At 42.9% G+C, this 11,777-nt stretch overlaps 1 protein-coding gene across 1 annotated transcript in view; it reads left to right on the top strand.

Annotated features, from left to right (window-relative positions):
• Positions 1-1,074: 1,074 nt before the first annotated feature.
• The window catches only part of LIMA1 (LIM domain and actin binding 1), a 52,832-nt gene continuing 42,129 nt past the window's right edge, over positions 1,075-11,777 (top strand). Inside the window, exons 1-2 of the mRNA XM_082635183.1 lie at positions 1,075-1,215; positions 11,068-11,113. Of these exons, the coding sequence (XP_082491309.1) occupies positions 1,097-1,215; positions 11,068-11,113 (165 nt within the window). The 5' untranslated portion in view covers positions 1,075-1,096. The remainder of the gene's footprint in view (positions 1,216-11,067; positions 11,114-11,777) is intronic.

The following is an 11,777-nucleotide window of genomic DNA, read 5'->3' as shown; positions in this document are numbered from 1 at the left end:
TTATCACTTACTTTGCATCACAGGACTTTTAGTGTGAAATGGTAGCCCACATTGCTTGGTTAAGCACATTGTGTGTTCTGCTGTTGTCAAGGCTGTTGGAAGCAGTGCCTGATGAACCATATTTTCTACCAGATAAGTTATGCTCTGTGGTTGTCAGGAGAGCTGCAAGTAGCACTTTCATTTATATTGTTCAATCTTCAAATAAGGAAACTATTGACTCATTTCTAATCTCATCTCCAACAAAGGTTGGAACTCCTTTGATAATTACTGGGGCAAAAACAAATAATCCAGTTAATGGATAGGGTCTAGGTGATGTCAAGGGCATGGCTTTATGTATTCTTTGACTTGAAGCCAATACCAATATGTTATACTTGAAATGTTCTTCATACTACTATAATATGCCTAGTATTTTAAGTATATTATCTCCTTAAAACCCACATCAAAAACCCTGTAAGGGTTGGTATTCTTATTTTACAGTGAGGCAACTAAAACTGAAAAGGTTATATAATTTGTTCAAGGTTACAAAATTTTGATTTCATTTGAAGTCTACCTTGCCTTAAAGCCCATGCTCTTTGTTTTATTCTATGCTGTATCCACAGCTCTCTCCCCAGCACCAAGTGGTCATTGCTGCAGAACTTGGGGAGAGAGGGCAGCCAAAAAAACTTGGATGTAGGTAGAACCTAATTTGGACCTGACTCTACACAGATGCCAATTGTACTTCCCCTGGGATGTAACTCAGAAGAGTGGGACATTTCACTCCAAATGTGACTTTGGAACAGGCTTAAGTTCAGGGAAAGGCCAATCACTGTTTGCACAGTGGGGTCAGTCATAAAATGATGGAAACTGAAAGGGACCTTAGAGATTACCTGATCTAACCTTCTCATTTTACAGGAAACTACAACCCAAATTCAATCACCTGACCAAGGTTACAGTTTTTGAGAGAACCGGTAGAGGACTACAGTCTGCTGCTCCAGGACTCTCTGCTCTCTCACTTAACACCACACCACTGCCAGTCCTTGGATGCTGGAGAATCCTCTTCTGTGTCTGATATTCTGACTTTCTTTGTCACATAGGTATTTCAGTATCTGTAGACAAGATGGAATCAACTCCATTTAATAGACGGCAATGGACTTCACTATCATTGAGGGTTACGGCCAAAGAACTTTCTCTTGTCAACAAGAACAAGTCATCGGCTATTGTAGAAATATTCTCCAAGTAAGTGCTGATCCTGGTCCAAAAGGACCATCTGTCTTGAGCAAACATTACCACCTGTCAGGGAGATTGGTAAAGGAAGTACATGGTGTAAAATGGCTTTTCTGAGCACCTTCTGGATTTTAAGTACCACGCAAGGCTCTGTGGAGAAGGGAGATGATAATAAGCAGGGGACACATTCTCTGTACTTGGATTTTTGTTCATTTGGGAAAAGAAAGTTATAAACACAAAGATAATTATAAAACACATTAGTTATTAAGCAAAATGTCAGCAAGTCCAGAATGAACAGGAGTAAGGACTAGATATAAAATAAGAGAGAGAGAGTGAACACCATGGGCAGAAGCTAGTCAGGAAGGCTTTCTGGTTGAGATGAATTTTGAGGTAAGTTTTTAGTTGAAGGGAGTATTAGAAATATACCTGCATTGTCCAGTAGGGTAGCCACTACATATGTGGCTACTTAAATTTAAATTAATTAAAATTAAAAACATTTAAAATTCAGTTCATCAGCTGCACTAGCCACATTTCAAGTGCCAATGGCTACATGTAGCTGGTGGCTACCATACTGGACATCAGAGAGACATTTCACCATTACATAAGGTTCTGTTGAACAGTGCAAACTATGTAGGCAGACTACAGCCTACTGGCTGCCTGTTTTAGTAAATAAAGTTTTATTAGAACATAGCCATGTCCCTTTGTGTATTGTCCACGGCTGCTTTCATGCAGCAGAGTTGCAACAGAGACCATATGGCCCTCAAAGTCTAAAATATTTGCTATCTGGCTCTTTAAGAAAAAGTTTGCTGGGCTCCCCTGGTGGCGCAGTGGTTGGGAGTCCGCCAGCTAATGCAGGGGACACGGGTTCATGCCCCAGTCGGGGAAGATCCCACATGCCGCGGAGCAGCTGGGCCCGTGAGCCATGGCCGCTGAGCCTGCGCGCCCGGAGCCTGCGCGTCCAGAGCCTGTGCTCTGCAACGGGAGAGGCCACAACAGTGAGAGGCCCACGTACCGCAAAAAAAAAAAAAGTTTGCTGACCCCTGCTCTGGACCATGAGTTTTTTGGTACGAGGGCCCCTTTCCTGCGTATTTTATATCCCTAGTGTGTAGCATGGTGATTAGAACATAGTAGGCACTCAACAAATGTTGAGGGAATCATATAAGTTAATAATATACAAGAGATGGTAAGCACATTAACTTCACTCAAATAGAGATGCCGGGCTTTCCTTGTGGCGCAGTGGTTGAGAGTCTGCCTGCCGATGCAGGGGACACGGGTTCGTGCCCCAGTCCGGGAAGATCCCACATGCCACGGGGTGGCTGGGCCCGTGAGCCGTGGCCGCTGAGCCTGTGCATCCAGAGCCTGTGCTCCGCAACGAGAGAGGCCACAACAGTGAGAGGACCTCATACCAGAAAAAAAAAAAAAAAAATAGAGATGCCATAGAGCTTAGGGCAGAGCTTACCTCACTAGTAGAGTTTGTTAATTAATAGGAAGCTATGATATATTTAAGAGAAGTAAGATGGTAAATATTTGAAGAAAGTGATTCTGGAGCTATATCTAGAATACAGCTAAATACCAGTAGGAAGTTTCTGTAATCTGCACTGTCACCTTTTCTTCAGTGACAAATCCATCAACCACCTGCTCTGTGGAAAACACTGCCCTTCCATCCTGTTGACCACGGTTATCACTTAAGGTGGCATGGAGGTGGGCTGAGACCACATAGCTCTTTTACCTTCTACATTATGCTTTTTACATTGCTGTAATTTTTATATCAAATGTATTATTCTTATCAAAAAAAGAAAATCAATAAAGCTATTTCAGAAAAAAGGGATCAAGCTCTGGAAAGCTATTAAGACTTAATTCCTGACCTCAAGGAATGTAATACTATAGTTTAGTATAGTTTGTATAGTAGAGGAAGTCCCCAAACTTCCTTCATCTTAAGAATCACATGAGGTACCTGTTAATAATATGGTGTTCCAGGGAGTTCCATGGTGGCCTAGTGGTTAGGATTCCGGGCTTTCACTGCCACGGCCTGGGTTCAATCCCTGGTTGGGGAACTGAGATCCCACCAGCCAAGTGGCATGGCCAAAAAAAAAAAAAAAAGGGTTGGGGGGAATAATATGGTGTTCCAGTTATTGCTACACAGGAAAAAAAATCTTCAAAATTTAGTGGCTTGCAATAATGACAATACTTATTTTACTGTGAATCTCCAATTTGGGCAGGGCTTGCCTCTGTTCCCCTCACCATCCCCGGTATCTCAGAACTGGGGGCCATAGTCACCTAAAGGCTTACTCACAAGTCAGTTGATGCTGGCAGTCATCTGGGATCTCAGCTGCGGCCACGATCAGAACACCTACATATGGCTTTTCCATGTGGCTGCTTGGCTTGCTTGGCTGGGTTCCAAGGGCAAGCATCCAGAGAGGGAGAGAAGGAGGGGACAAAGAAGGAAGGGAGTCAAGGCCAGGGGTTGTGTAGCCTTTTATGACCTAACCTCAGAAGTTATACAGTATCACTTTTTCCACATTCTCTTCATTAGCACCAAGTCACTAAAGCTGGCTCATATTCAGAGCGAGGGGAATTTGACTCTACCTTTTGGTGAGAGAAATGTCAGAGATTTGGGGGGACATGTTTTAAAACCATCCTAAATGGCTTCTCAGGCTCCTCCCTTAAAGATTCTGATTCGATGTATCTGGGATGGGACCCAGGAATTTGTGTTTTTAACAAGTATCCTAGTGATTTTTACCTTCAGGGAAGTTTAAGAAGCACTGGTAATGGAAGAGAGGGACTTATGAACTCAAAGCCGTGAACTTGAACGTAAAGCAGAACAAATAAAGTTTACTTGTTCAAGTAAAGGTTCAAGTAAAGGCTTGTGGAAGCTGAACATGAATAAAGGGAATAGGAAAGCAAGGAGTCAGTTGAGCATGGAGAAATACAGAGGGGAGAAGGGACTGGAGCAGTTCAGTTAGGGCCAGATGCTGGAAGGCCTTGAGTGCCATGCTAAGTTTAGGATTTAGTTAGATAAACAACAGAAACAATGGAAAGTTTTTATGATTAGGCTTGTATTTAGTGCCCTTTTTTTTTTTTTGGCTGTGGCATGCAGGATCTTAGTTCCCTGACCAGGGATCAAACCAGTGTCCCCTGCAATGGAAGTGTGGAGTCTTAACCACTGAACCGCTAGGGAAGTCTCTATCAGGCTTGTATTTAGAAAGATGCTTCTGGAAACAATGTAAAAGGTATATTGGAAAGGTGACAGATTGATAGCATGGAGACAAATTCTGAGGCTCCCTTGAGAACCCAAGTGAAAGCTATTGAGGGTGTGGGGCAGGAGGAGTGGAAAGGAAGGGAAGGATTTGAGACAGTGTTGAGTTGTGATTAATGGGACTTGGAAACTCCCTGTTCTGCAGAGAAACTTCTCCACATTCTTACCCTTTTCACCCTCCCTAGCTCCACCTCTCTTTCACTGAACTTGGCTTTCCCTCGCCAGGCATTCTGTTTCTGAGTAGCGCCTGCTCTTTCTGCACATGCTTCCCTGAAATATTCTGGGGCCAGGAGTCAGGGGTGCTACATCTCCGCTACTGTTTCCCATCCATTGTTTTTTTTTTGCCTTGTTCTGAGGTTGTAAACCTGTGCTTTGAGCTCACATCTAATCATAGTATTCTTTTTTTTTTTTGCGGTACGCGGGCCTCTCACTGCTGTGGCCTCTCCCGTTGCGGAGCACAGGCTCCGGACGCGCAGGCTCAGCGGCCATGGCTCACAGGACCAGCCGCTCCGCGGCATGTGGGATCTTCCCGGACCGGGGCACGAACCCGCGTCCCCTGCATCGGCAGGTGGACTCTCTACCACTGCACCACCAGGGAAGCCCTGACTCGTCATTTCTTGATCCTCCCTACTTCTTCAACCTGCACATTGTCTCCCATGCCCCTGCATCTAGTTCCAACCTTTTCATCACCCAGAATCCATCTCTGAAATGTGCATCTGGAAAACCTACTCTCTGATTAGAGCCTCCTTTTCTACTTGTCCCACTTTCTTATTCCCACTGACCCTGCTCTTTGGCCAAACCGGGACACCCAGGCCATGGATGTCAGTCCCCTTCCTGGCTTCACTTCCTTCCCTGCCTAACTCGGTCCATCACCTCAGTGGAACTCTCACCCCTTCCTCAGTTCCCATCCCACTGTTTTATTCTGTCATTGTCCATTCTAGACAATTCTCAAGATAGAGGATTTGGGTCCTGTAGTAGCACTGACGAGAGGAAGTTGGAAAAAGCTGCTCATTTTAGGGGCTTCTTAATCTTGCAGAGAGAAGGTGCAAAGGGACCTTAAGAGGCCACCTTCTCATAGAATAGTAGGGTGACTGTCTTTTCTCCACATAGGTTATAAAGGCAAATGGCAGTTATGCAAAGCTGTAAATCCTGAAGCCATTAATCAGAATCAATATGCCAGGTACTACACTAGACTCCTGATGGAAATCGATACTATTTCTAATCCTAATAAAAACTATATGAGGGAGGGACTTCCCTGGTGGTCCAGTGGTTAAGACTCTGCACTTCCACCGCAGGAGCCTCGGGTTCAATCCCTGGTTGGGGAACTAAGATCCCGCATGCTGCATGGTATGGCCAACAAAACAAAACAAAATAAAACAAAAAAACTATATGAGGAAGGGATATTATCCCTGTTTTATAGTTGAGAACACTGAGGGGTAGAGAGTAACCTGCCCAAGTTAATATTTTGATTTTTTTCTGTCTAGTATTTTTCTTCTGATGCATAGGTCCTACTATTGAACTGGTTTTGAAGGATGAATAGAATTTTACTTGGTAGGCCGGGACGATGGTGGTGACATTGCAGAGGAAGGGGAGTGATAGGAGGTAAGACACAGAAATGGGACAGGACATGATGTGCACTTAAGACAGTGAAAACCAGAGAATCAGCCTGGATCCTTCTCCAGGTTCGTACTTGGTGGAGACATATTGCCGACACTGCTTAAGGCTTTGAGGATTCACACACAGTAGGTTCCCAAAGCAGATTGCAGGACTGTTTTCCACAAAACATACATTAATTTTTACTTCTAACACAACTGACCTGATTTTCTCTTATTTTGAAACGATCTCTATTATGGGGTTTGGAATTAATAAATCCTATACGAGCCTAGTTAAGAGACTGTAGGAAACCTCGGGAGGTTTCTGACCAGAGACTAATATAAAAATGGTATTTGGAGGAAGCTTAATCTGGCTGCTGTTTGTAAGATTAGCTGGGTTTTACTTTTCACTGTTGATAATGTTTTACATGGATATATACATAAGAGTGATTTTTCTAGCATCACAGCTTGTGTCTTATGAGTGCTTTATAACTCCAGACATTTCTTTTACTAAACCTCTGTACTGTATAAAGCATTAACTTTGAGTAAGGAGGATGCTCTTGAACAGTCAGTTGGAACAGCTAGCTTTGGTTTGCCTCACAAATGACCCCAGCAGAGTATAATCCTTTGCTTGATTAAAATTTGATTCTTTTGGTAGAATTCGGTTTCTTTGCAGAAGGTTCCTCTTTGACTCATGTATTTTTGGAGTTGAAGGGAATCTAGCCCAGTGGTTTTCAAACTATCTTAATTGAGTTCTTCAGAGGAACCTCAGGGGCCAGTTCTGGGAAGACAGGAAGATCTAAAGGGCTGAGCCTGTGATCTTCCACCCCAGCTGTCCTGCTTTGATCCCTTTTATATGTGAGGTTCTAAGTTATCATTTGAAAAGAGGATTCTCCGACAAAAAAGAACTACTGATCTGGCTAACCTTTGTCCCATTCCTCTGACAAATAAGGAACTTGTGGTCCAGCAATTATGATTAAAGATCACATCCCAAGATAGTGGCAGAGCTTAATCCAGGACACTTAATCCCTCCACCACCGTTCCTGCCCTCCTGTCACTGCTTCTCCCACTCTTGTTATAACTTTACCCATTCCACAGTCCCAAGAAAGAACAGGGTTTATATTTAGTTTTCTGTGACCGTTCTTCCTTCATTAAGAAAACATTTGACCCTCAGATCTCCCTGGTTAACTTCTTTGCTTCTCTGTAACATTTTGGTGGTGAAATTATTCTAGAAGAAAATACATTTCCTAAAACTTGGGAGTTTCTTTTTTCCTTTTTTGGCTCAGTGAGACCTTTGCTCTGTTTGAAGGCATACAAGCAAGAGTCATGGCTCAGGAACTCTGTTTTCTGCTCTTAGAAAAGGTTGAGACACTGTTATTACTCCCCAGATAATTTTAGCATCCTCCATCAGCTGCCTGCCTCACAGCTGAGCATTAAGGAGCAGTTGCAAGATTAAATTCTGTGTGTGAAGAGGAGACTGGAGGACAAGAAAATCTGGGAAGTGAAGAGGGATAAGATTTTAATTATAGAGATCTCACGGCAAATACTTTTTCCCTCAGATTTGGATCTTTAAAATGCCTTCACTTCTCCCCTATCCAGTGACCTTCACATTTTTTGTCAGAATAACGCTAGTTGCTCCGAGCATCTTTGAGGAAAGTCTAAGGCCTGAATCCTGATCTAACACTTAATTCGGAAGTACTGTACCTCAGCGTCTCTTAGCATTCTGAGAGTCAAAATGTAAAAGTACCAAGGACCTAACTTGGAATAAAGCAGTGGTGTGTATCTACTATTTAGCAAGTACTTCATTACAAATAAAGGGTGGTGATATTTGAGTGGGAGTTTCAAAACAATTCAAGACAACCATCGGTGTATACACCTGTATCTTACAGATACCTCAGTGCTAAGAGGGTAGGACTAAAGATGGAAACTATTTTGATCTTTCTTTAAATATACGTTTCTGTTAAGACGGTAAAGGGAAGGGAACCTCTGAGCTTATTTATCCAACTAATCACAGTGTAAATTGTTCTCCTTGCCTTGGAGAACAATTGGCTAAGAATAAACCTGTCTGCTGATTGGCTCCAGCTTTCATATATTGTATTATTGCTGTAATATACTGTAGATGATTACCCAAAGGGTGTGGAAACATAAGTTCAAGGCCAGTTTAAGTTTCTTTCTAGCTATAATCCACTGTGTTTCTGCATTTCCATTTTTAGGGACTCTTAGACAGATACAGTAGTACAAGTGGGGAAAAAAATATATGTACAGGGCCATTCACCAAAGCACTATTTGTAATGGTGGATAACTGGAAATAATCCAAATGCCCATTAAAAGGACTATGGGTTAATAAATTATATTTATAATGGAAGAGGACTGCCAGGGTTACCAAAGACTTCTATGTTGCTAAGTCAAGGAGGTGTTTGTTAGTCCTTGTCTTAGATGACCCCTTGCCACTTCTTCCCACATTTTTTCTTCTCTTGGCTTCTCTGGGAGTCTCTTGGTTTTCCTGTTACCTCCATCTGTTCCTCTCATTCTCTGTTATCACCTCTTCTTCATGTTCTGACTGCTAAATGTTAGAGTCTCCAGGACTGAGTTCTGGGCTTTTTCTTGCACTACGTACTCTTCATAGATGATATCATATACTTTCACGGCTTTAGTATCATCTGTGGACAGACAAGTCCTAAATTTATATTGTTAGCTCAGATCTCTCTTTCGAGCTCTAGACACATGTATCTAATCACTGCCACCACCAAGTGGATGCTTTAGTTAACACGGCTAACGCTGAGCTCTTCGTCTTCCCCATCCCCAACTTTGCTCCTCCTTCCATTGACTCATCTGCCAGAAACCTGGGAGTCATTCTTTTCTTTTTTTTTTTTTTTTTTTTGCAGTACGCGGGCCTCTCGCTGTTGTGGCCTCTCCCGTTGTGGAGCACAGGCTCCGGACACGCAGGCTCAGCGGCCATGGCTCACAGGCCCAGCCGCTCTGCGGCATGTGGGATCTTCCCAGACCGGGCACGAACCCGCGTCCCCTGCATTGGCAGGCAGACTCTCAACCACTGCGCCACCAGAGAAGCCCCTATTTTTCTATTAAGTTTCTATTAATTTGTAAGAATTCTTTGTATTTTAGGGAAATCAGCCTTTTGTCTGTAATGTAAGTTTCAAATATCTTTCTAGCTTGTCATTTGATTTATTGCAGTTCTAATCCCATTTTCTTCCATAACCTATGGTCAATGAAATCCCAGAAAATATTGGAAGTCCTTTCACCCTACCCTATAGGAAAGTTCTGTTCAGTTTCAGAGTATTACCCAGCCTGGTGAATGAGACACTTGATATCTGATTACTGTTAAAATTTAAACAATAATAAGACTGGAAGAGACCTTAGAAATCCTCTCAAATACACTTAATTTTGTCAATGAGGCCCAAGTAAATGAAGTGATATAACCCAGGTTACATAACAGGTAAGCAATGGTGCCAGATCTAGGACTTTCCTCTGGCTTCCATTTTGGATGAGGTTGTTCTATTTAACACACACAATAAGGAAGTTCTGAGCTTGTGAAGGTATTTATGAGTTGAACGTTGGTTTTGGTAGAGGAATGGCCCTTTCCCATACTGCTCTTCACCTTTTTGTCTCATCTCCTTTTCCTTGCCCAAATGCCTTGTGAATTCTGAAATTCTACCTTAAAGCAGGAACAAATGGCCCATTGAATGTGCCCTTCTCTAGGGTTGGGTTGGTGAGTTCTAGGTATGCAGGCCCAAGAAAGGCACGCGGTGGGGATTCTCCACGTGATGGTGCTGCCTTCAGTGCTTGACTCAGAGGCTCTGAGGAAGCCAGGTTAAGATGGTTCTTAGTGGTTTGGAGATTTGCTGTAACCTGGACCTCCCAAGCCTTCTTTGTCTTCAAATGGAGAAAACCTGATGCCCCCTGAAAAGCCCTGGGATTTCACTTGTTTCTCAGGGATCTTCTGAGCAAATAATAAAAATTATAAAATAAAATGATGAAAGTAATAATAAAATTATATAAGCCTGTTTATCAACTCTAAGATGCCACTGACTGTAGGCTGGGCCATTATTTTATGCATCACTAAGGAAAAAATACTGCTAATTAAAAGGACCAATGCTTGCTTAGCACAGAAACTTTTCTCACGTATCACTCTTACGCATAAGTTATAAAAAGTAAAACAATTTTTCTTTAAATGGCAAAGCGTAGTGTCATCTCTCTAAAGACATTTAAGTGGCATTTAAAACGTGTATAGTATCATCGAATACATTCAGCTGAGCCAAAGCAACAGTTCCAACAGCATAGACTAAGTTCACACACATACAGGCAGTGTGACTACCTCTTGATCGTTTGGCCGACAGCACTTGTAAGACTTCAGAGGCATGAATGAGGGGGAAATGTCTGACCTAGGACTAATGCAGTGCTATATCCTTTGACTAATTCCAAAGCATTTTTATGCATGTGATCTTGTTTAATCGTCCCAGCTTTATAGTACATCATTTTCCAGATAAGGAAACTGAGGCTTAGAGTAGTTGACTTGCCCGAGATCACAGTGAATAAGTGATGAAACTGGGACTTTAAAACCCCAGGCTTGGGACTTCCCTGGTGGTCCACTGGTTAAGACCCTGCGCTGCCAATGCAGGGGGCCCGGGTTCAATCCCTGGTCAGGAAACTAGATCCCGCATGCCACAACTAAAGATCTTGCCCCAACTAAGACCCAGCACAGCCAAATAAATAAATAAATAAATATTAAAAAACAGAAAAAAGCCCCAGGCTTTCTGCTCTATCCAATTGTTTACCGGCATTTGACCTCATTGTCTTGGATCGTTCTCTTAGAGCAGATGACTGCAACAGTGCAGGAAGTGAGGGCTGCTCTGATTCTCTGCTTCTTCTGATAGAGTTGATTAAAGATAATCCCTGGCAGAGATAGGTGTGCAGAAGTGGTTTTCTTAAAGTTTGGAAGAGTAAAAATATAAGTTTAATTTGAGGACATTCTCTTTTTTTCCCCCCTCTTCTCTGAAGGTACCAGAAAGCAGCTGAAGAAGCAAACATGGAAAAGAGGAGAAGTGTAAGTATTCGGAAGCCCCGGGACATGTGGAACTTTGCAGGCAGAGCCCACGTGGCTCGGCCACCTGCAGCCTCTGCAGGGCGTGGGCTCCAAGTCAGCTGAGCCGGGCATCTGTGCCAGCTGGTCTGACTGGTGAATCATTTGCTCAGGAGAACTTGGCTCAGGTGCAGAGAATCTTATTTTTTCCCTGAGGTTCTCCTTTTGAGCCACTTTTTCTTTCCTGAGTTAAGGATAGAAAAGCCAAGTACTTTGCTTGTGGTTATAAAATGGCTTACTGCTTCTGCTCAAATTAGGCTTCCCAGGCTGTTTCCTTTTTTCCAAATCAAACAACCAGAATGTTTCTCTGCATTTAAGTGGTAGCAGCTGTGCAGCTGTTGTCATTCCCCCTGGGTTCTTTGTTTAAATCGAACCTCTTGACCCAGTCTAGTTAGCAAGTTTCTTAGCTGCAGGATCCACCAAAGGTGAAAACCTCAGAACCAGCTCTGAGCTCATACCCATTTGTACTCTCCCGCTGGCTAACTTCCAGCTGGGCTGGATAGTGTTTTTCTTTTGAGATCTTACTTGATTTAATGGTATGAGGAAAGAAAACCTCACATATTTGGGCAAGAATTCTTTAATTTGGCTGGCATTACAAAAACATCCTCCTGGCAGCTTTCAGTACCTA

The sequence above is a fragment of the Mesoplodon mirus genome (assembly GCF_964341445.2).
Source record: "Mesoplodon mirus genome assembly, chromosome: 11".
NCBI classification, from domain to species: domain Eukaryota; kingdom Metazoa; phylum Chordata; class Mammalia; order Artiodactyla; family Ziphiidae; genus Mesoplodon; species Mesoplodon mirus.
This window is presented reverse-complemented; position numbering and strand designations above follow the sequence as displayed.